Below are 26,191 nucleotides of genomic sequence, written 5' to 3'. Positions count from 1 at the left end.
AGACCAGGTGTTCGGGAGCAGCAGCAGCAGCAGGCCATTGCTTTCACACCCTGCATGTGAGCTCCCAAAGGCACCTGGTGGGTCACTGCAAGTAGCAGAGTGCTGGACTAGGTGGACTCTGGTCTGATCCAGCAGGCTTGTTCTTATGTTCTTAAAAGAAAAGGGGAGGGGAGAAAGGGTGGGGAGAAGAAAGGCCAGTCATATTGGACACTGTTGCTGCCCTCAACCAAAGACTTGGAGGAAGATCTTGTCTTGCTGGCCCTGCAAAACTGTGGATTTCCAGATTTGGCAGAGCCCAGAGCATTCTACCAGGCTGGAGCCAGAGCCAAAAAGGAGGACAGCCAGTTATTTTTCAGGCCAGGGACCACCAACAAGTTATTATTCATGAAGAGGAGTGCTCTTTGGATGATGTATTTGGAGAAGCAGTCCTGCAGATACAAAGCTCCCAGACCACCCAGGGCTTTAAAGGTTAGTACCAGAACCTTGAACACGATTCAGTACTCCACTGGAAGCCAGTGCAGCTGACAGAACACTCGGTGGATCTGCACTTGTCACAATGCCCCATAACGCCCTGTGCAGATGCATTTTGAACAAGTTGGAGTTTGCGGATCAGTCTCAATGGCAGCCCGGCATAGAGCAAGTTATAGTGGTCCAATCTATAGGTGACCGTTGCATGGATTACTATAGTTAGGTTAGGGCAGGTCAGTAACCTGGCCTGGTAGAGATAGTAAAATGCCAATTTGGCCACATTTGTGAGCTATGCTTCCATAGATAAGGAGGAGGCATCAAGAATCACGCCCAAACTCTTCATGGCCAACATAGCTGTTAATTGTACCCCACCAAGAGTTGGAAGGTGGTTGTTTCCTCCTTTGTGAATAAAAACATTTTGATGAATACTATATATTAAAGTAATCTTTTATCTAACATCAACTGTCTAACGGTTAAACATTTGTGATCCTTCCATCTCTCTTTTATGCCTCATCTTTCCTTCATAACTTCTCCTTCCATCAAAGTTGAGACTGCAAGCTCCTGCAAGAACTTCATTGCTTCCAATGCTCCGTAAAGAGAGCTAGTATAGTATAGTGCTGGGAAAAACCAGGTTCAGATCCGCACACAGCCTAGAAATTCACCAATCCTGGGCCAATCTCTCAGCCTACCATTCCTCACAGCATTTTTGTGGTTAAGATGAAGGCAAGAAACATCATTTATTTAAAATATTTGTAAACTTTCTTTCTCTGACTGAACCCAAGGTAAATAAACAAACATAATAAATTTTTCTAAAAACAAAAGAATCCCCATCCATGTTTCCACAAACACAATGGAGATGGGGTGGGAGAAAATTCAACAGAAACTGAACCATATATATTGATGGTGCTAAATATATAATACTTGCTAATAATTTTTGCAAACTTAGGACAAAACTAAATGACACTCCAGGACAAGGGTCCCCACCATTTTGAAGCTCCAGGCACCGTTTAAATTCTGACACAAGGTGGTGGGCAAAACCACAAAATGGCTGCTATGGAAGGTGCAACCAACCACATACAGTTGCCACAAAATGTCAGAGAGTGAGGTTATACATTACTCAATAGTAACCCTTCAGCACTGAAGGCAAGGGGTTTGATTAATAGCACACTTTTTCAAATGAACATATTTTAAAATACACATAGTTTGCCTTTAAGCATTTGGTTAAGATCCTTGTACTGTGGTAGCAGCCAAAGAAATTTTTGTTTGTTTTTTTTTAAAAACTGCACAACCCATCAGATCTCCAATGTTCAGTCTGAACCACTGCTGGGCAAAAGCCTCACTTGGCAATACCTACTTTCTGATAACACTTTGCAGGTGTCAGGAAAGATGTTGCTGGATGGTAGGGTACCTATGGGTGCCAAGGCGGGGACTCTTGCTCTAGAAGATTCCAATGATGAATTTCCCTGGGGATTTTTTAAACTGACATCAGGGATCCTGAAAAAAATTGGGTTGCTATTCCAGATACCTCTGGCCTTATTAGGAAAAACATATAAAACTTGCTGAAATTGCCTATATCGAAATTAGAGCCCATGACAGATGCTATCTAACAATTATAACGCCTGAGAGATCTATTTGTGGGTATCCCAACACTCTTTATTTTAGCCATTAGTTTCAAGTAAACATAAGCACTAAACAGAAACTGGGGTTTGGTTCAGATATAACATGAAACCATAGTTTCTTTTAAGGATCCTAAAATCAGAATTTCTCTCACATACAGCCACTCAGCCTTGACAAATGCTGGTTTCACTGGCTTCTCTCTGAAGCTTGAAAGAGCATCACCAAGCAAGTCAACGTGTCTTCATTCAAACATCAGTTGAAACCACAATTAAGACTAACTTTGAAGACTAACCAATTTCATATCTACATCGTGATAATAACTAATTACAGAAAGTGAAGTGGCCTGCATTCATGCAAACACATTAACTATTGTTAGTTTAATTAAACCATTTTGAGTACAAAGAAGTAAAATTACCATTGGTTACTCACCATGAAGGGTCCCTCTCCTCTAAGCAATGAAGGGCATCTTTTGAGTGTTACGGACCAATTATCCAGACAGGGAGGAACAAATTAACAGCTTCCTGTTTCCTGTGGCAATTATATCTTGATCTCCAGTTTGTGTAACTCCAAACAGCCATATAATAGACTTTAAACTAATATAACAAAACTGCTCAAAAACAGAGATAAGGTAAAGATAGAAACCAGGAAATAAGGTCTAATGTGAATGTGCTATTTATTCTTAGTTGCCTGGAAATACTAAAAGTCAGAGCTTGAGAACAGAAGAGGATAAAAACATGTCTCAGGAGGGTCAAGATGTTCTTCATTGCTCAGAGAAGAACCCTTCATAGTGAGTAACCAATAGTCATTCTCCCACTGAGCAGAAGGACATCTTGTGGTATCTTGCCAAACTGTGTCCCTAAATACTTGTTAAATACTTTTTAAATTAGGAAGCCATCCTAAATCAGTTTAGGCCCGACCACATTAAGGAAGAGTAGCAAGCATGTCCTCTCTAAGTGGCGGCAAAGAGAGATCTGAGGGTATGCTCTGTCCCCCTCCAACCTCGTGACTGTTTAAGTGGGAACCTACCCACCATTGGTGCCGAGGGGAGGGAGAGGGGGCACTCTGTTGCTAGGGAAGAAAAGCTTGTGAATCTTCTTCATGGCACAGAAGGCCATGAAGACGAACTATTATATCACAGACAGGTGGGGGGATGGCAAATGGAGAAATCAACCTTCAGTAAAGGCTAGAATGGCAGTTCACTGTGTAGTAACTCAGTTTATGAAGCATACTTATCATTCAGTCATAAAATTTAAGATGATGTTCAAGAGGTTTCTGGTCTTCCATCCAGTTATGCAGCAGTGATCTGATCTGCTTAGCTTAAATAACTGTCTTTTTATCAGTGTGTGATGACTAGAGTGTCTATTTCATGTGAGATGCTATTGGTGGGGTGCAAAAGAGGGTGAAGACTCCATTCTTCCACCAAACAAATATGGGAACAGATCCACACAAGTTTCGATTATAAGCTTGACTTTGTTTTATAGTTTCTTGTAGATGTGTATTAATAATATTTATGAGACATCTAAAATTTCCCATAAAAAGACAGTGCCTACCAGATGAGTTTGCAACACTTTTTAGACAAAGCTATCACAAAATGAACGAATGAATGAGTGACTAGAAGGATAAAGAGAAAGGGACTGAACGGAATTAAGCATATGGATTAGTTGAAGCAAATGAACCACACGGATTAATAAACTGAATTAATATCAGTATTATTTTTTTAACCCACAGATAAATAGCAATAAGAAAAACCACTAAGATGAAAAATAAAAAAAGAAATGTGGCGTTTGATAAGTAATTCCTGCAAGGACATACTGCAAGAATTTGATGCAGCATCTACTTTTATTCATATTTGTATCGTTATTATTGGGGCTTTTTTACTGTATGTTTGGTTTTTATTGTCCTGAAAGGGTAATAACAATACATAAGGAGGTACATATTTTCTAACTAATTAAATGGACTTTAGTGCACAAAACTATATGTTACAACAAAAACTTGCTAACCTCCAAGGTGCCATATGACACCTCCCTTTATTGCAGCAAACTAACATGAATATCCCCTCTGGAATTGTTGCACCCCTATTATTACTTTGAGCTCAATGTGTAAGATGAGTGCCTTTAAAAAGGAATTGTCAAGAATCTAAAACAAACATGTGAAAATAAAAGAGAGCCAGAGTCGACAGTACATTCTAAAGCAGTAATAAATACAGGTTGTATCATGCAGTCGCAGGCATATTCCTTGCTGCCAGTGGCAATCTCCACTTGCTCAATCTGAAGCAAATGTGAGTGAAAGAGGCAGTTTCACATATTACCAATAGCTTGGTTAGCCAAAAGTCTGGCTGCGAGTATAAATCCCCTCGCAATTTATCTGAGGTTAGTTTGAAACTCCTAGAGTCTTGAGTTGCTCTGTGCCAGAGCACTGACCAGCATTAGGAGGAAAAAAACTTCATTTCCAGAGGCTTAAGAGGAGAAACATTTCCTTTCCAGTGAATGCTGGAATGGGTGTGTATCAAGTTTCGGCTTTCCACATTCTGTGAAAGTGACTGACACGGTCTACAAGTGAGATGCAACCTGCCTACACACTCTCATACAAAACTGTCTGCCAGTTAAGATCAGCATTGTGGGCTCTGCTCTTTGTGCCCCCCCCCCCCTTCTGAGATAGGATGACCAGAGACTGGGTCTTTTCTATGGTGGTACTGTGGTGTGAAATGTCCTCCCACACAGCCCACATCTATAGACACAATGGAGGAAAGTCCTTGCATTTGACCAAGCATTCTCATAATTGGCCTACAATGTCTGTGGTCTTATTTTTTGTGCCCTTATGCTGAAGTACTTAACGGCTACAAGGGGGGGAGACACATATCTTACTGCTTTATGTTGCTTTTTGGGTTGATTTAAATATTATTAAATATTATGTAAAAAATTTTTTAATTCAACATCATAATTAATGCTACAAGTCACTTGGAGTTTTCTGTAGAGAATATGGTTGAGATTGTGCTTATTTAAAAACTAACCCATGCGATTTTCTGTTAATTTGCACTATGGAATTTTTTTCAATTTAGGAAGCCGATATAAATTGTCAAGATAAAAACTTATCAAGTATATTACAAACGTTGGTGTATTCATTGTCAGATGGAAGCAAGAGATCTGCAAAGCTTTAAATAGACCTGGGGCAGAAAATGCGGCTGGCTTCTGTTTCAGGTAAATACTAGAAAAGGTCTCACTACATTTTATCCTCTGGATCAATCTAATCAACAAGTAAGATATCCAAGATCTCTAGGTTAAGGGATCTTTCAGTGTATCATTTATTTGGATGACCATCTAAAAAAAGCCAGTGTGTAGTATGTTCTGCAATTTCAGCTTCATTAGGTCTTGCTTAATGATTATAAGGTATACAGTACATTCTGATTGATATAAGAGTAAGAAAACCAATCAGTAATTACCTGCACTTCGTAGGTTAGGGTCTAAATCAGGCATCTCTTTACAAGCTTCGGGACTCACACTGTATATAGAGGCTCCTGCTTCGTTGGTAATGCTGCAAGCAAAATAAAATAAATAATCAAAATTCATCATTTAAGGCAGAAGAAACATTATTTACAACACTAACTAAAATATGTGCAAAATGAATGTTTATTGACCTAGGGAAATTGAAGGAGAGACTGTATACAAAAGTGCACCTTGGTCAGACTGTAGGCTAAACATGCATACTTGGAAGAAGATTGCGTTGAAATGTATGGGATTTGTGTTTAACGTTTAGGAGCTGAGTGCCAGACCCGTCACAATCACATATGTGAATGTCTCCAGGAATATATCACCACTCCCTCAGGCCACCTTCTCCTTTGCTTTCATCAGTTAAGCGAATGAATGTTTGCTTGTTTTATTATTTTTAAAATTTTTGATATTACATAAACATTATCCTGTCCCCCCGCACCTAAAAACCACTTCTTCACCTTTACACATAACATAAGGCTGAAACCTAGTGTCGATATACATCTCACTGACAGCAATGGCTTTATGTATGAGAGTGCAACGGACTATCTACTGTGATAACAGTGTCCTCGGAGACGCCAACGGTCCCTTAAATTGATAAAAATAGAATAATCTGAAGCAAAGGCATATAAATAAGCAGCTGAATGATGCTGAATTGTAAGCACTTTGCAAAACTGAGACGTTCTACAAGGGGATAGTACCAATTTATTTGCTTTGTCATATGTTTATTTATTAACACATTCATAACTTGCATTTTTCCACAGCTGAAGGTGGCTTGTTATAATGAAAACAAATAAATCCCCAAATTCTGCCTCAACCTAATAAAAAGCTTCATAAAATCTAATAAAATGCAGTAAAATATATATTATGCTCTTTATACAGTTCTCATTTTCTAAAAACTAACACACAATAATAAGACATCTCAGTTGCCTTTTTAACAAAACTACCACCACCAGTCAGTTTCTACTTCCTACTTATGAATTCTGAACTGTTAGATGCAGTGTTATCTGTAGCTATTTGGTTACAAAAATAAAACCTGCTCCACTGAATGTAGGTCTATCTGCACACACATTTGCTCAACCAAATATACCCTGCATGCGTCAAAAGCATTCCTAACGATACTACACAAATGCAGCTTTTAGGGGAAAATATGTTAAATGCTCCCCTTTCTGGTACTATCCTATCTTACACATAGCTTGGCATTCTACACAGCTGCTCTTCAACTGAGTTACCCAAGCCACATCACTGCATGAGAAGCACATACCAATCCTGAAATACAAACCCACAAGGCAAGCGTATCAGTTTTCCACTGCTTAGCTACACTCAAATGCTCTCTTCATTTTAGACAGCGCTAGCTATGCAGGTAGGGTAAATAAAGAATAGAACTTTCAACAGAGTTAACAGACAACTCACACACATCATAAAGAGGATCAGCTAAGAGAAAAATAATTAATTTCTACCTGCTATTGAGAACTTTTAGACAGTGTATTGGTAGAAACAACATTTCTGTTCATAGCAATGAACCAGTCACTTAAAAGATCTACAGGTCAGATGTAATCAGTTTCAGTTTTATTTGCACATTCACTCAAAACTCACACCCTGCTTAGCTGCTGCATTTGTCCAATAATTGCTTATTACCAAGAAGTTTTTATAAATACACACAAGTAATGCTAAAAACTTAAGCTCAGAAATGACACAGAAGAATCTAGTCAAAAGGCAGAACAATGTAGAAAAAAATAAAAATCAATAAAAAGCACTTTAAAAGCACTTAATGATATAGATTGGTCCCAGCACACCCAGAAAACACAACCCAATCCCATGAAATGAAGACTAAATTCAAAGGGGGGAGGGGGTCATAGGTACCTAAAACCAAGGCCATTTTACACATATGTAGCTATAATTTTTTAAAATATTCTGTTTCAAAATATTGCTTTCCCACATTCTATCCTGCATTAATAACATTTACAAGTAATGCATTCCAAACTCAAAGGAAATTGTCACATTACTTTAGAAAACTGTTTGTGGTTCTAAAAGCCCCAATTCATGCATTTGTTTAAAAATTAGTGCCACACAAGATCACACAACCATTTTTTTGCAAAGTGAAAACATTTTGCGGAACTCTGGAAACTATCATATAATAAAGAATACATTCTTAATATTCAATCATGCACGTAATTGCTGTTAATATTCCAGTCATTTATACTGAAGTACAGTCAAAAGCAACCCAAGGTTAATATATTTCACTACAAGATTTGCACAAAAGTAGGACTGGAAATTCACGTACAACATAAAACTATGTCGTAACTGAGAGACTATCAATCACTTGACTGCTCCAATTGTCACCACATATGGCATAATGAAACATCCATTCCCCGCTTAAAAGGATGTTGAATCAATAAATTACATGTAAAAGTAAACAAAACAAAGGAAAAATGCCTCACTTAAAAATACCTGTTAGGCAATTGTTTGCATAACTTGGGCTGCTTTTTCTAAATATATTTGCACACAGAAAATACATAAAAGACGTCAGAAGCAAATGAGACAGACCCTTAAGCAAAGCATGCCATGTAACAAAAAAATTACAGGATAGTGATTTATCATCTGTCCTAACAAACAACTGGCAGAACTGCGACAAAATGCATACAACACAAAACAGAATACAGAAAATTAGATATAGACTTGCTTGGAAGTAAAATTTTACATAGTCTTTTCTAAGAGATATTAACAAGGACACTTTTATAAGTATGGTGTGCTTTTCTAACTGTTGTAGAAAATTCTTCTCATCATAAATGTAATTACTTTTGCAGTTTATATTTGAAAACTTAATCATACAATAGGAGGCCATTATGATCAGAAAGGACATATAGCTAATAAATGCATTAATTTTGTCAATTCTTAGCCTAGATTTTAGTTACTGAAGTTTCTTTTGAGGCATGGCTGCCTGTGCAAATTAGCAAACCAAATTTATTCCTATCACGGTTGTCAATTACATTCGCTTCAAGTGCTGTAGGACAAGCAAAGGAGGAAGATCTCATGTTTATAGTAATAGGTAACATGAGAAGAGAAAAAAAGAAGGAATATTGTCTGTAGCCAACACTATGGCTGCAGACTTTAGGTTTGCAGACTTCAGAATTGAGAGTAGATAGGCAAGAAATGCTTTTTTTTAAAAAGAAAATGTTTACTGGAGAAACTTTTGCCAGTTGACCTTTTTTTAAAATAATGAGACAAATATTATAATTCAGAGAACTGCAAGCATTAGTGTCCCCCTCCCCTCCAGGAGAATGACCTTTTCTCTATAATGATTGTCCCACTGCACCTTGTTTAAAAAATTATTTTCTTCCATATATTCATATTCAAAAGTAAAAAGTATATAGGCCAATCTAATCTTAAATATTGGCTGACTTTTATATTTATTTAAACTGTGTGAATTTCTTCAATCCTCAAAAAAATTGTTCAATCATTTGCTCAAAACTTTCAATATGTGCAGAAGCGTACATGTATCTCACTCCCAGGTTCTGCTTGCACTTGTAACAATCAAGCGAGACTGATCCGTGTACCTACACAAGTTTGTGCTTGGATTTCCTCTGAATAGTCGGGTAGATTGCTCTGCATGGGCAATGTAAGCTGTATCCAGTGCTTAGAGTTGTGTGCTTATCCTGTGCATAAACTTTCAAAGACATGATCAGCATTGCCAATTCTCCCCTCAACTACTGTAAAAATGGGGGGCTTAAGCCTGGGTTCAGAAATCGCTGTACCTTTAACTCATAGTTTGATTCTCACACAAAAGTACAATACGTAAAACAGGTGAAGCAGAAACCTTAGGCCGTGTTTCTATTTCTATCTGTTTAGAGTATGCATAATTGTGAGTCATGCAGAATTTACTGTGCTTGTTGAACATCTGGTCAGAATGTTGCATACTTTTCCACTAAAGTGACCAATGCTTCTATCAAAAGATACTGAGCTGCCTGGTTTTCTGAGCAAGCTCCCTCAATCCCAGGGCCCATTTACAGAATGAAAATAAACCTGGCAGCAGAAATTTGAGAGGAGGAATCATGAAGATTGCAAAATAAAGGTTGAGTCTATATAAAAGAAAAAGGATGAATTAACATCTAAAGGGCAACTCACAGTTTTGTCCTGACAAAGAGTGGCCAGAAGATACTAATTTTAAAATGTAAGCAAAATAAACACCAACTGCAATGACCGTGTGACAAAAAATCAGCCCCAACTGCCCAAGGATTTGCATTTCTTTCTATGCCACCTGACAAATCTCTTTTGGAATCCAAGAGAGTTCTAAAATAGAACAGAAAGTGAAAACCTCTCATCACTTCAACCCCCCGAAGGAAAAAAATGATTTATACGTGATTTTTATAAACACATCATTTATTTAGGTGTAATAATTTCTTTGTGCTTACAAAATTATGCAAAACGACTAACAAAAGATGAGATTGTGGCCCCAGGGGAGCTCACAGACTGAACCTCCACTCCTTGGATCCAAATCATAAACTCCTGCCCAGGGGCATGGTTTCAGATTCTGTTGGCTAAAGACCCAGCAAGGTATGGAGGCCCACTCTTTAGATACTCAAAGTTAACAGTTCAAAAGTAACCTATTTTAAGAGTGACACATTTCCAAGTGTTAGTTGTGTCAGTCCGTTACGGCAAAAACAGAACATTAAAAAATATTTATCGTGTGGTATGCTTTTATGAGTCAGGGCCCACTTGTACCCGACAACATTGCTCCAACTTGTCACAATAAATGTGTTAGTCTTCAAGATTTATTTATTTATTTATTTATTTATTTATTTATTTATTTATTTATTAAACTTTTATACCGCCCCATCCTCTAGGGGCTGTGGGCGGTGTACAGCATAAAACATGGTAAAACAAGTCACTAAAATCTTTAAAACAGCGGTAACAAACATTAATAGTAATCCATAAAATAGCTTAAAACTCATAAAACAGCAAAAAACCATAATACATAATAAAAGGCGTCCGACCCCAATTTAAAACCTACCCCCATGAGGGGGGATGGCAGAACCCCTCAATATGAGGGGACCCTGATGTAACTGCCCTAGGGAGGCAGGAGCAGTATGAGAGCACCATATCAGCAGCTGTATGGACACTCCAAAGGCCCGGTGGAACAACACAGTCTTACAGGCCCTCTTGGAACTCACCCAGGTCCCGCAGGTCCCGGACAGCTGGAGGAAGGGTGTTCCACCAGGCCGGGGCAGGTGCCGTAAAGGTCCCTGTAGTAGCCAGCGTGGAGGCCAGCCGCATCATAGAGGGGCCAGGGGCCGCCAGTAGGATTGGCCTCTGCAGAGCGCAGAGGCCGAGTTGGGACATATGGGGTGATCACGGGTCCGAAGGTCACGAAGGAGTCCCAGGCAGCATAAAAGCCTTAAAGGTCAAAACCCACACCTTGAAGAAGATGATTCGGAATTCAACGAGGAGCCAATGCAGCTGTCGCTTAACACAGGCTGGATGTGTGTTCTCCTGAAGGCTCCTCCTGCTTGAGCAGGCGTGCTATAGCATGTTGGACTGGTGCCTTCCGAATCAAGCGCGAGGGAAGGCAGGCGTACAGCGAGTTACAATAGTAGTCCAGCCTGGAGGTGGCCGTTGCATGGATCACAGTGGCCAGATCTTGCAGGAGAGGAAGGGAGCCAACCCCGCCCGGGCCTGGCGAAAGATGGGGAAAAAATGCAGTCGAGGTTGTATGGGCCACCTGGGTCTCCATTGAGAGTGACGAATCCAGGTTGACCGCCAGACTTCGAACAGAGGGGGTCGGCGCCAATAGGACCCCCCCTCCCACACCGGTGACTGGAAATCCCCTAACCTCACCCCTGCGGTCTAGCCAGAGGATCTCCGTCGCCGAGTGGATTCGGTTACCTTCCTGCTCTGCTGCAACCAACCAGCTTCCGCCTCCAAACAATGCTGGAGAGCAGCAGGGGCGGCGACCGCTCCCCCCCTCCATCAACAGAATGAGCTGAGTGTCATCAGCATATTGATGATGACAAGATCAGCCCAAAGCTCCGCTTTCCAACTGAGCAAATTGGTGCGCCATAGATGTTAAATAATAGCGGGGATAGCAGCGCTCCCTGCGGTACTCCGCACTGAAGCGGGCACCTCCGGGAGGCTTCATCCCCGCACCACACTTGCTGACTCCGGTCCCGGAGAAACGAGGCAATCCACTGAAGGACAGTGCCCCGTACCCCGGAAGCGGCCAGGCGGTGGGTCAAAAGGTGCGTGATCACGACCATATCAAACGCTGCGGTAAGATCTATAAAACTAACAGCGCCCGATCCCCGGTCGAGTTGCATACGGAGCGTGTCTGTGATGGCGACAAGAGCGGTCTCCGTCCCATGCCCAGCACGGAAGCCAGACTGGAAGGGGTCGAAAGCCAAAGATGCCACAAGACTCTATTTTAAGGACATGTGTCACAATTCTTTCCCATGTTACTTTTTGTAGTAATGGCAGCTGTGTTATGATTATGAGCTATCAGCCCTACCTATCTCAGGCCCTTTCCGCATGGGCCAAAAACGACGGCCTGGGGGCGGTAAAAACGCCGCCCCCTTGCCGCCGTTCGCACAGGCGGCGCTGCTGCAACGCAGCAGCGCCGACCTGACTGCCCTCCCCCTCCCCCAGGGCGGCGTCAATGCATCTCTTCTTTCCCTTTAAAGGGTTGTTGATGGTACCGATACCGCCGGGGAACACGCTGTCTCCCTACCCCGTCCCACTCACCTTGTCCCCGTCGTATGCTGGCCGTCCGAGCCCATACCACGCTGTCCCTCCGACCTCTGTGGGAGGGCAATGAAACAACAGGCGTGACTGGGACAAGGTGAGAGCGAAGGCTGCAGGGGGAAAAGGCGACTCCGTCGCGGAGCAGCCTACCGTTTGCCGGCCTCCTGCTGAAAGACGTCTGCATGCGTGCATCGCGAGCATTGCCTTCGCCTCCACTGCAGCTGGCGGAATTCACGCCGGCGTCGGAGGCACACACGTCTTGAGGAAACGGCCTCAGTTGTTTCAAGCAAAGGGATTTGTGCTTTTTGTATGATTATAACAATAGCTGCTCAGTGAAATGTGGGTGTTCCCGAGAAACAATCGTGGGCAGTTTGTCAAGAACAGCCAGAATGGTTTTGTGCCACTTTAAATCACTCCATGCTTAACCATTTCAACCTTTTTTTACATTTACTACAGCATATAACAGTGCAAAGTTTGCCTCCTTAAGCAAGTCAGCAAAATGGACATCAGCCCAGAGCAGGAACTCCAAAACAATTCCTTCACTGTTGCAATCTGCCCACCTCTCTTAGTGAGATAAACTTGCCTTTTACAGGCATGCCTCAAATCCAACAAACCCAAATCTGGGCAGTTTACGATGGGGGCGGGCGGCAGGGGGAGAGAGAGAGAGAGAGAACATGAAGGACTGCAGTATTTACCAAGGACATGATTGCTTCATATGTGTTCTTCCATGAAAGATAGTTTGAACAATGGGAAAAGATGTTATCTCTCAAATCCTCACTCTCTCTGAGCAGTATCCACACCATGTAGATGCAATCCCAAAACACCTATATATATTAAAGGTCTATTTGGTTCAAGACAACATTGGGTAAAAATGTTTTGATATTGTCGGCTCTCCACAAAATCCAATCTCTGCTATCTTGTATAAGTTCTCAGAATTATATTTTCCAAGTGGGACTAAAGCTCATTTGAATAAACTATTCCATTCTATTTACATGGATACTCTCAGAAACAAGAGCTGCATACAAACTGAATCAAAGAAACCCTTGTGAAAAGTCTAAAACTCATTTGAAGTTATTAGGCAGGCAATACAGAAGAATGATGCCATGGCTAGCCCTTGAACAGTGTTGCATTAGCACCATCTGGTGACTGCCTATGGGTACTGCCAGGGAGTTCGGAAATTCTTGAAGATAAAAGGGAAATGTCCACTTATAGAATCTTGATCAGTTTCATTTAAATATTCACAAGAAGGCATTATTGATCACATATGAAAACATGGATTTGGTTAAAGATTTCTATTGGCTAGGCAAAAGCTTTCCAAGGTGGTTACTATGTCACTAAAATGACACAGAAATATACCTCCCCCCTCCCAAAAAGAAAGGGAAGGAAGAAGGCAAAGAGATCTGTTCAAAATGAAAATTTGATGTTAGTGCCTTACTAGAAACATGGACAGACACTGATTTGGAGTTGGATGACTTTTATTCCTTTAAACTGGGTGCTGTACCGGGGAGAGGGGAGGGGAGACTAAAGTGGGTTTGGGTATCTTGGTATCAACAGCTATGACAGCCAAATGCGTGGAACTGTTCTAAAAGATAAAAAAAAGAAACCAGATGGAATTTCTGGGATGCTGAAAGGTCAGCTCAGAAATACATTAACTGAACAAAACAAAATAAAGAAAAGATGGGAACTATGCATTACAGCACTATACAGAAGAAATGAATGGATCACATATTCCTTTAAAGAAGACTCTTTTCATTTATCAAAAGTGAAGTGAAAGCTACTCTGACAGCAATTGGGAGAAACAAATCACCAAGAATGGATGGGATATTGGCATAGCTACTGCAAGCCACAGAAATAAAGGCCATCAAAATCTTAACAAGAATATGCCCACAAATATGGCAAACAAAACAAGGGCCCACAATTGAAAGCAGTCGAACTACAAGTCAATTCTGAAAAAAAAGGAGAAATCAAAGACTGAAGCAACTATTGGACTATCATATTAATTTCTCAAGAAAAGAAGTGATGCTGAAACACTTACAACAAACTCTGTTATATATTGAGCCAGAAATGCCAGATGTTCATTCAGAGGAGGAAGAGGCACTAAAGAGCATATTGCAAATTTGCATTGGTTACTGGAGCATATGAGATAATTTCAAAAATTAACTTGTGTTTCACAGATTACAGCAAAGCTTTTGACTATGTGAATCATGAAAAGCTAAGGATGGTTTCAAAAGAAATGAGTATGCCACAACATCTGACTGTTTTCACATGCACTTTAGAGACAAGAGGGTATTGTTAGGACAGAATGTTGAGAAACTGAATGGTTTTCCAATTGGCAAAGGTGTCAGACAAGGATGTATTTTGTCTCCCTATCTCTTCAATCTACTTAGAACACATCATAAGGAAAACTGGACTCGACATAGATGAAGGTAGAGGGGAAATTGGTGGAAGGAACATAAACACTTTGAAATATGCAGATGAGATCACTGACAAAGGTTAAAGAAGGAAGTGCCAAAGCAGGATTACAGATGAACATCAATAAGACAAAAGGAATAACTACAAAAGAACTGCACAACTTGAACACTGATGATGAAGAAATTTTCCATTCCTTGGCTCCATCATCAATCAAACAGAGACTGCAACCAAAAAAATCAGAAAGATTGAGTGAGTCTAGGAAGAGGAGGCATGATGGTACTAGAGAAGATTCTTAAGAATAAGGATGTGTCACTGGAGACCAGAATCAAGATATTTCATATTGTACTATTCCCCATGATTATGTATGGGTGTGAAAGTTGGACAATGAAGAAAAATAAACAAAAAGAAAGTTAACTTGAAATGTAATGTTGGTGGAGAGTTTTATGGATATCATGAACCACCCAAAAGACAAATAAGTGGATTTTGCATCAAATCAGGCCTGAAATCTCTCTAGAAGCTAAAATGACCACACTAAAGCTCTTGTACTATGGTCACATTACGAGAAGACAAGGCTTACTGAAAAAGACAATAATGCTAGGAAAAGATGAATGAATCAGGAAAAGAAGAAGACAACATTTTGAGATAGACTGACTCAATCAAGGAAGCCACAGTCCTCAGTAAGCAAGGGAGCAAGTAAGCAAGACATAAGTCAGAAGTGACTTGATGGCACATAACTCAAACTTCTCACCCAGCCAGTATGGTGTAGTGGTTAAAAGCAGTGAACTCTAATCTGGTGAACTGGATTTGTTTCCCCACTCCTACTCATGAAGCCTGCTGGGAGACTTTGGGCTACTCACACTTTTTTGGAACTCTCTCAGTCCCACCTACCTGACAAGGGCGGATTTCGCATAGGCCAAAAACAGCTGTGTGAAAGTGGTGTAAAATGGTTTAAGAAGGTGTAAAAGGGTTAACACCATTTTCACACTGCTGTTTTTGGTCCATGCAGAATCCGCCTAAGTGTCTGTTGTGGGGAGAGGAAGGGAAAGCCACCGTCAGTCTCCTTATAGGAGAGAAAGGGGGGGATTAAATCCAAACTCTTCTTATGAACATAAGAAAGATCCTGCTGGATCAGACCAGAGTCTATCTAGTCCAGCACTCTGCTACTTGCAGTGGCCCACCAGATACCTTTGGGAGCTCACATGCAGGATGTGAAAGCAATGGCCTTCTGCTGCTCCCGATGACCTGGTCTGCTAAGGTATTTGCAATCTCAGATCAAGGAGGATCAAGATTGGTAGCCATAGATAGACTTCTCCTCCATAAATCTGTCCAAGCCCCTTTAATAACTATCCAGTAACTGAACACAGTACTCCAAGTGCGGTCGCACCACTGCTTTACATAAGGGCATGACAATCTTTGCAGTTTTATTATCAATTCCTTTCCTAATTATCCCCAGCATAAAGTTTGCCTTTTTCACAGCTGCCATGCATTGAGTTGACATTCCCATGGAACTATCAACTAAGACGCCCAAATCCCTTTCCTGGTCTGTGACTGATAGCACTGACCCCTGTAGTTCTTCACCCACCTTATCCTGCATTAAAATCTTCAGAGTACATATTTTGAGCAAATAAGTACAAGTAAACCCACAAGTAAACCTACAAGTAAACCCACAAACTCATTCCAAAAGAGAAAATAGTTTTTTGTATGCTCCACAAACATTCCAAATTTTTAGCTGGGAAAACGGAAAAGTCCTCAGAACAAAGGAGGGAAGGAGCTCCCCACTAGATCCTTTTACCCATCTCTATAAACTTCAATGAGCATAGTGAACATGAACAAGAACCTTAATTTTTCAAAATACATTTCAAGACACATGCTGGCATGATCAGTGAGACAGACACACTGAAATAGAAAGATTCAATAATTCTTGTGCTAGCTATATGGTGAGAATTCTTTCTGGACAAGTCCTTGGCTCCATTAGATCATGCTTTCTTGCAACAGCCTAAAGGTCACCTCTTAAAATCAGCACCCGAAGTCCAATTATTTCCCTTGTCACACCTGTGCAACCCAGTTATCATCATAGGCAACAACATCCTTCACACATGTAGATGGCAAACATGATATCTATAGCATGGGGAGGGGGGCACACACTGATATACACCCTGTGACAAGAGGTTAGGCCTTTACTCTAAAATGATAAATGAGGTATGATTAGCTACAGCATAGATTACCTCTTCAACACAGGATGAAGCAGCAACAGAGAATAATATACAAGCGACAGGTCAGCACACAGAGACAGCCAATACACAGAAACAGGCACTACAGCACTGCAATCAAAAGCAATAGAATTAGTGGAAAATGGATTATTACATTAGAAGTGACTAACACAGAAATACAGTGCAAAAATTAAAATTGTATATCAAAAGTAACCCCAGTTCTGTCTCAATAAAACTGAAACCTGGTATTTGCCTCCAGTAGCCTAAAGAATCAAAAAAAGAATAGCCAAAATCTAGCAAATTTAACTTTATGTGTCTGAAATATGTAACTTGTGGGATACTTTAGAAAACAAGTCAGTGAAAGAGAAATTACCCAAATCCTCTCCCACTGAAACCCAAAAAGATGCTGTTCCTAAGGGACAGTGGACTGTCAAAAACGTTATGAGAGATCTATGGGAGAATCATCAAAATTCACCCCCACCCTTCCAACAGCAGCACTTTAATGCAGAATCCCAACACTTGGGTTGACCTCCTTGGCCCCTTCCGCACATGCAGAATAATGCACATTCGATCCACTTTCACAATTGTTTGCAAGTGGATTTTGCTATTCTGCACAGTAAAATCCAGCTTCAAAGTGGATTGAAAGTGCATTATTCTGCATGTGTGGAAGAGACCCTTAACCACTGGAATGCTTATTTATTGTAGCAAGTTAGCCCCTGTTGTGAGGTCCTAGGCAGATAAGGGCCTTAAAGGATGAAAATCAGCAACCAACTGAACCCAGAAACAAACTGGATGCCAGTGCAAATGGTCAAGACTCTCTGGAACATGAATGGTCCTACTAACACTTAATTTATTTTTTTTCATTGTCCCTAAGTGCTTAGTGTTGTTATTCTAGTGTGCCCCACAATCTCTTTCTTAGGAAGTTGTTTTTGTCTCATTCCATTTCATCCGTCATAGTTTTAGCTAGCATGAAGTTTGGAGAGATCCTTGTGAAGGTCTTCAATGTCTGCTTGGAATATATGACCTTATATTTATTTATCTGGTATATTTTTATCCTTCAGGGATTAATGGCCACATCAGCAGAAAAGAACATGCAGTTCTAATCATGATGCAGGCAAAAGAATCCTTGAAGGGCAGGTATAGTGCTGAAGATGGAACTCCCAAGTCAATCAGCTACTCGGGAAGAGCCGTGAACAACCATGAGTAGAGCTATTCTCAGTAATGCAACTGGATTAAAGATGAAAGGATGTTCAGCTGTTGATATGAATGGGTGTAAAATGGGTGGCTAATATAAAAATTAAAAATATTACATAATTGGATGCAGAAGATGGGGAAGCTTTATGCTGTCTGCTGAAACAAGATCAGGAACTGAACGACATTAAGACCTTGAATTAATATTGAATATTGGAATAAAGCTAAAACACCAAAACATTAATAGAACCAAAATACAATTTGAACAACATTCTTGAATAGTTTAAAGATCATGCAAGGAACAGATTTGCTTTGCTAAGTTTCAGTGAATATGAACCCAAAGAACTATGGGTTGAAACCAGAGATATTATCAAGGAAGAATGTGCAAAGACTATTTCTGTAGCCAAAAGAAATGAAAAGCTTCAATGGATGACTAAAGAAATTCTTAAAATTATTATAAACACATGAGAAGCAAAAGGAACAGAAACAGAATGAAAAATGTAATGCAGTAACTTGCACAAAGAGACAATGAGAACTATTATCATAACCAGTGGAAAGAAACAGAAGAGAACTACAAAAAGAACATAAGATCCAACAAATCAAAGGGAAATTTAAAGCATAGTTATGCATCTGAAAGATCAAAATGGAAATACATTAACTGAACAAAACAAACTAAAGAAAAGATGGGAACTATACTATGTATAGGTATGAAGGTTGGACAATGAAGAAAGCTGACAAGAAGAAAAATGATCAATTTGAAATGGGGTTTTGGAGGAGAGTTTTACAAAACAGAGAAGTTCAAGCCAAAACTCTCCTTAGAAGCTAAAATGACTAAACTGAGGCTGTCATATTTTGGTCACATTATGAAAAGACAAGGCTTATTGGAAAGAGAATAATGCTAGGAAAAGTTGAACACAGCAGTACAAAAGGATGAGATGGACTGACTCCAAAAAGGAAGCCATGGCTCTCAGTTTGCAAAACCCAAGCAAGGATGTTAACTATAGTACAGGAAAAGAGATTCCACCTAAACATTAGGAAGAACTTCTTGGCAGCAAGGGCTGTTCTACAGTGGAATACACTGGCTCGGAATGTGATGGAGTCTCCTTTTTTGGAGGGTTTTAAACAGAGGCTGGATGGCCATCTGTTGGGAGAGCTTTGACTGTGTATTCCTGCAAGGCAGGGGATTGGACTTGATGACCCTCGTAGTCTCTTCCAACTCTACGATTCTACGTTTTGGAGAACATTATCTGATAGCGTTGCCATAATTTGGAAGTGAATTGACAGCATTTAACACACAGCAACAAATGTTATACAACCACAATGTTGTGTTCGAGTGAAAAATTTCCAAGTGAATGCTGTTGAGGCCAATGTTTCTGTCAATAAATCCTAAAGCATTGTCTTTAGCAGTAGTGTGTGTATTCAGATGCAGACCATGAATCCTGCTTTGGCATTCCAAGGAAGCAGGTGATGGAGAGCAATGTATACAGATGTACTTCTGCACCAGCAGCCTAAACCAATTCCTCTGCACAGCTGCCACGCAGGAGGAGTCCACAGGCAATGGTATACGCTAACTACCTCAGAGCAAACTCATACCCTCCTGGGCACTGCCACTGCTTCATTTAATAACTTTGTATGGCACACTTCTTCACTAACACTGCTAGTCAAAACAGGTTTGAGTGTGTTGCTCCAACATGTAACAAATTCAAGTTTCCACAGCTTCCTTGAATTCTTTGACGTTTTTGGGCCCACATTCCAAAGAACTGTGCAATTAGTTCTGCATATTCAATGCAGAAAAAGTAGACTTACATTTTTATAAGCAGCTGGTCACACCACACTTTTGAAACTAAGAGGACTTTAAAAACAATTGGTGATATGACCTGGAAGTCAAAATGCATTGGGTTTGCTGAAGAGATAAAACATCTCCAATATGCGCCTGCAAATCCATTAATCAAAAGCAAATGCGTGCTTTTACAGTGACTACAAAATGAAAGCTTTATCAGATTCGGATGCAAATCAGCACGATGAAGTGTGGCCAGCTAGATGCCCTTAATGGGCACATGAATCAAGACACGTCATTCCTAAACCAACTTCTATTTTCTCAGTCAAGCAGGAAGCCGAAATTCTTCCTGAAATGCTTTATGATCTGCACTTTTTTTCTGCACATGCAAATATAACTCACAAGACTGAGTCTACTACAGTCTTAGTAATGCTGAGTCTCCATGCATTACTGTGCAAGGCTCTAGTATGTCACCCTTCAACACACTACTGATACCACATTCCCAAATCACCAGACACTGCTGATTAGGACAATGTGCTCATCAGGCTGGGCCTGTTGACTCTAGAGAATGTGGCCATGTGACCTTCATCAAACAGTCTCAACCAGCAGCCAAGAGCTGAATCATCCTGCTCTAGAGAAGGTTCGCTGTTTGCCAATTTCATTTTGAAGAGCAGTTTGTGTTTTGTAGCAATGGCTTTTCTATTGAAACTGTGCTACAACTCCAGAAGCACACTCCACATATGCGCCAAAACAGGGAAACATAAATCCCCATCTCACTCAACTCTTCTCTCTAAGGCTGATTCTCAACACATTAAAAATGTATTTCCCTTTTGTGAAGCAAAAGCACTCCCATTTAGTCCTTGCGTGGATTTAAATCGCCACTCAAGCTCACTCAACAGTTTTCATTGTTCTCCCCATAAAGCTATGCAAACATTATACAAATGCACACTTCCAAGGTTATACAGAGGGAGCTCTTGCAACATTTGGTGAGTGAAAAGAACATGAATTTGCAACTGTATTTCTGCATATGTACAAAAGGTAAGACTGAATTTCACTGCTGCGCTCAACGGATATTAACAGGAAAACAGAAAGGACATTAAAGCTTATTTCAAACTTCGTTGCCTGACAATTTCTGACCCACTCCCCACCCCCCAAAAATTTCAGTGTTAAGCCAAAGCTTCTGCTTCAGATTGAAGCAACACAATAGTCATACAATTAAATGCTATTAGGTGCAATCAGGACTTAAAATATAGTGAGTAAAGAATCAATTCTGGTCCCTCTTCTAAAAGCAATCTATTTGTGTGGCGGAGGGCACAAATATAAAGAAACATCTAAGCTTCATAAATGTAAAAATTGAACACACTGAACTATTAAATCAGAGGCATATGGCACAGCTTAATTTTGCATATTTCTAAACCAGACATGGCCTTTTCAAAGGCAATTTCTTGCCAATTTCTTCTTCAGAATTAGAACACATTTGTGTTTGTGTGTGTGTGTGTGTGTGTGTTTAAACACGTGTACACAGATAAATAAATTAATTCAATTCCAGTTAGTTTTGCAAAATGTTAGATTGACAGCTCGCAACGTGAGAGCCAAACCCAGCCCCAATGCAAAAAAGCCCTGGAGGCAACACAGAAGCATCCATTTACACCAGAAACCAGCTTGGCAGCTAAACCTGAGAATACATTTGGACGCCAGCTATGGGTCAAGGGAGGTGGCATGTGTCTCAAAAATAATGCATCTCAGAAGGGAACTGTCAGCCTCACACTGTTGGCAAATCCTTGCCATGGAAAAGTGTATAAGTTATATACTGTGGGGGGTGGGACGAGACCAGTCTTATTGACACTTAATTTGAGGTAAGTTGGATTTATGTCCAGTTTTATTATTTTGTTAACCTCAGAATCTCTTGGAATGACTTGTGTATCAAACACTGACATGTGTAATCATTTTCTCACATTCTACAGTACTCTTGAAATCCCTCCTCACAATAAATTTAGAGGAGTCAGGGAAAGTTCAACTAATGTTTAGAGGGGGGAAAAATCTGACTCCCAGAAACCTGAGAAATTAAGAATGTGATGCCATAATAGAGCATTCTTTTCAAAACTTTGTTCACCAATCACTCACGATGCACTGATCCACTCCAGCCTACAAGTTCATGTGGCATTGGTTGCTTGCTCACTGATGTGTAGTCTAACCTAGCACTCCAGTAAAATATTAGCAGAAATCACAAGTATTTGTTATAAGGCTTAAAAATGGCATGAAGACAAGACATAAGTATCAGCAACACTAGATTTAAAATTCCTCTGAATCCCAATGGAGCTTAACCTAACATGGCTGCAACCTTCCGCTTGACAGCATCTATTTTCTTGCAGGAATCTGTGTCCTAGTAGCATCTGTCAACACAACTACAACTATTTATTATTAATTATTATCATTTTGTTTCAGGACATCCTAGACGTGAGAATGGTTTTTAAAAGAGAAGTGCGACAATGCACTTCTTCCTCCTGACCTGGGATGTATTTGAAGGGCGGGACAGAAATCAACTAAATAAATCCGTCATATTATGGACTAAAGTGTTTATTGTGTAACAAAGCTTTAAGTGATACAAAGAGCTGACTTGCTGAAAAAAGACTTTGAGACTTTCAGTGCAGCAAACTCTCAGCTCATAATGATGAGATGTATCACCAATAGGAATGTCAGCAACCTCAATGTGTCAGTTGACTGTAGAAAGCAATATATACCCAAGAGGGATGGAGCCACTATTAAGGTATCAGCCACATTCAAAAGATGGAACAGAAGTCTTCTGGGTCAAGGCCAAGTGCCTTGTGGAAACTATTTGACTTTTTTCTAAGGACAAGGGCCTGCATGACAAAAGGAAATAATACAGCAAGACAATCATATGAAGCTGCAACTATGTAATTAAAAACTAGCCACAAAATCTAGTGTAAAAATGCAGCGGTGTAAAGTGGTGTAAAGTGCTATCAAGGCACAGTCGATTTATGGCAACCCTGGTTTTTCAAGGCAAGAGGTGGTTTGTCATTGAGTGCCTCTGTGTAGCAACCCTGGACTTCCTTGGTGGTCTCACATCCAAGTACTAACCACAGCCAATTCTGCTGACTTTCCAAGACTTGATAAGATTGGGCTAGCCTGCGCTAGCATATTGTTCATTAGAAATCAGGATAGGTTGACAAACTGTGCTACAATCTTACCTGATAATGCTACCATGTGAAAAATGGACAAAATCAGTGTTAAAACAATAGAAATCAGTGCATTTTGTGCAGATCAGATGCCTGAGAATTCATTGGGATAGATCCAAAAAGTGCATGTGCACATGTGGAAGGGAGCTTCTCCTCATGGAAACACTCCTTTATCTCCTTGCTCAAGTATTGTTTATGGAAAATGGAAACCAGAATCCAAAGGTGCTCAGATTGCACAAGAACTTAAACAGGCCAACAGAGGAAAGAATATGCTTTGCATTCAGGATATCCAGGCTCAGATCCAGTCATAGGCAATAATACTGAACTAGCTGGTTTGACACCTCCACAATTTATACAGTGTAAACCAGTGGTTCTCAACCTGTGGGTCGGGACCCCTTTGGGGGTCGAATGACCCTTTCACAGGGGTCGCCTAAGACTCTCTGCATCAGTGTTCTTCATCTGTAAAATGGATAAATGTTAGGCTTGGGGGTCATCACAACATGAGGATCTGTATTAAAGGGTCGCGGCATTAGGAAGGTTGAGAGCCACTGCAGTAAATTGTTGCACAAGCATGCACAGTACAGTACAAGTGGCTATTTTCCTTTTGCCTGTCAAGCTAATCCACTGTATATTTCAAATGTGGCCATTTTCTACATTTAGCCTCATACCTATATCATTTGGCCTAATTTCTTGGTACAAATATCTACACTAGTCATCTCATATTAAGTGACATTACAACTATTGTCGAGAAGAAGTTTGCCAGCTGCACAACATCCAAGCTGAGCTTCTGTTTCCCTTCCAGTTTGCAAGTACTTGAAGCCGAAATGTGGCCAGAGGCACAAGCTCTTCATTGTGAGCCAATGGATTCTTGGTCCTTAGCTTGCAGCCTGTGGCTGTGAATTAGCTAATACCAGCCAAGAAGTTTGTGTCACACAGTTTTGTTTTCTCTTCCTTGTTCAGATTAGGTTCATTTCGCTTTTTGTAAACCACTTTGAGGTCCCAGGGGGATGAAAATCATTACTAAATCAAGCAACAACAATATTTGATGAATAACAACCACAGGAAGTGAGAAGCATCCAAACGTACATCATGCACATATTTGATGACAACCTAAGAGACAGCAGGTAAGTGCTTTTCTCAGTAACAAGAATACTATGGCAAAACAGGAGTAATGCTAGCCTGAATTTTGGGCAGATGGTGACGCTGGAAATAATACTATTGAGTGTTCTTAACACTTCTTGTCATGATCATCATGTGATCAGTAGCGGTGAGCATCCTAGTTTACTCATGTCAAGAATGTACATTTGGAAATTTCTTGTCTCCCCCAGCCTTTTTTTATGTTCCAGCTATATTCAGGAATTCAGACTTATATTTAGGATTTCTGAAATATTTTTTAATGAAGGCACCCAAAATTCCATACATTTTTGAGGTTGGCGTTTTAAGGCTCTTGGGTCTTTATTTATTTGATTTCACAGGTGCTCTGAGCAACAAAAGGAAGAGGGAAGGGAGCCATCTCTCCCAGGTAATGGGATCAGATGTTAGTGAGAGCATTAGAATTGTCTGCTAATCATGACAGCTCTCTCACAGCCAACTATGGCTCTGTAAATATGGACAGAGAAGATAAAAAGCAGGCTTGGCTCCGTTTCAGGGCTGCTGGTTTGTTCCTTGGATTTTGGTTGCCTGTAGAGTATGCAGAGTGAGGGGGGGGTTGTGGGGAGGGGGGTTGCTCTAGATTGACAACACTGTCAGTTTGTACACACACACAGAGAGAGAGAGACAGAGAGAGACAGAGAGAGACAGAGAGAGAGAGAGAGAGAGAGAGAGATTCAGCAACTGGTCTTCCTGAAGATCAGCCTGGCACTCTTCAACTATCTAGTCCTGGACTTTAATCATGAGAGAAGTGAACACATGCATATTTTTGCTCTTTGCAAAACTTAGAACTAAGAGGTGAAACAAACAGCAAGGAAGTTATCTAATTTAATTGCCACTACATAAAATCCGCATTCCAAATTGTGTTCTAAAAAGTCCCTCAACAGAATCTTCAAGTGAGGCACTGGGTGCGGGGGAGGGGAGCAGACTCAGAACCAATTGGCAAAATTATTTGCAGAAAATAGATATAGTGCCATCAATGTTGTCCTTGCCGCCCTCCTAAGGAAAAAAATTCCTAAGTATCACTGGGATAAAAGATATTTGGAAAGTGGATTAGCATCTTAATTAAAATGAGCAGAGGCCACAAAAGCACCTAAAATGAAGCTCATGCATATTCTGGTGCTTTTTTTCAATGGTGTTTCTTCAAATATACCAGGAGCAGAGCATGGCTTCAGCCACCTCTCAAAACACCTCTCAAAACAACCTTCTGAGTAGTGGACTATAGGAAGTGTTTATTACTATTACTTTGGATGTTTCAATATTTGGTTCTGGTTCAGTTCTAGTCCACTGGAAAAAAACGATTCTGAATCAGTGGCTGGCTTTGGTTTGACTCCCTGGTAAATTCATTAAATATGAGGAAAACAAATACAGGACTTAATACAGATTTTTCCTATTCCTTCAACCGTAAAAGGAAATAATTGTAATACCTTTTTATTGTAGCATTTAAAAATTATTCCTCATTGTAAACTGCCTCATGAACCAGTGGTTGAAAATGCAAGGCTGAAAATTATAAAATATAATTGTATAAATAAATACATTTATTTATAACTAAATATAAAGAATAATAAAGTAACAGCTTTACACCAGTGACTATGGATTTCCAGAGATCAATACAAACAGAGCAGTTTTAGCATTCCAGGCCTCTCCTAGTATTCCTTTTGAAAGGCAATCTCCTATTCTAGACCACTTTCTCTAGCTTCCTAAAGCAAATGTAGCAAACTGTGCAACTGTGACACTGGAATCCTTTATCCATTCAACTATGAACCATGCCCTCAGCACATCTCTGCAAAGGGAAGAACGATCAGATATCTGTCTTCATCTTGTCTGAAAACGATGACATTTTTCAGTAAGAAAAGGGTCCAAATGGCAGGTGTCAAAGAGCTTTAGCCTCACACGTGGTGCTAGGAGGCAGAAAAAACAACAGCAGCGTGTGGCCATGTCAGAACTACA

At 40.3% G+C, this 26,191-nt stretch overlaps 1 protein-coding gene across 2 annotated transcripts in view; it reads right to left on the bottom strand.

The window, feature by feature from the left end:
• SRBD1 (S1 RNA binding domain 1) overlaps positions 1-26,191 on the bottom strand; it is a 167,024-nt gene that overhangs the window by 90,794 nt on the left and 50,039 nt on the right. For both annotated transcript variants that reach the window (XM_048482732.1, XM_048482740.1), the window contains exon 15: positions 5,525-5,616. In XM_048482732.1, the coding sequence (XP_048338689.1) occupies positions 5,525-5,616 (92 nt within the window). The remainder of the gene's footprint in view (positions 1-5,524; positions 5,617-26,191) is intronic.

This window comes from Sphaerodactylus townsendi, linkage group LG01 (genome assembly GCF_021028975.2).
Source record: "Sphaerodactylus townsendi isolate TG3544 linkage group LG01, MPM_Stown_v2.3, whole genome shotgun sequence".
Lineage (NCBI taxonomy): Eukaryota > Metazoa > Chordata > Lepidosauria > Squamata > Sphaerodactylidae > Sphaerodactylus > Sphaerodactylus townsendi.
The sequence above is the reverse complement of the archived record's forward strand: the minus strand, read 5'-3'. Positions and strand labels throughout refer to the sequence as shown.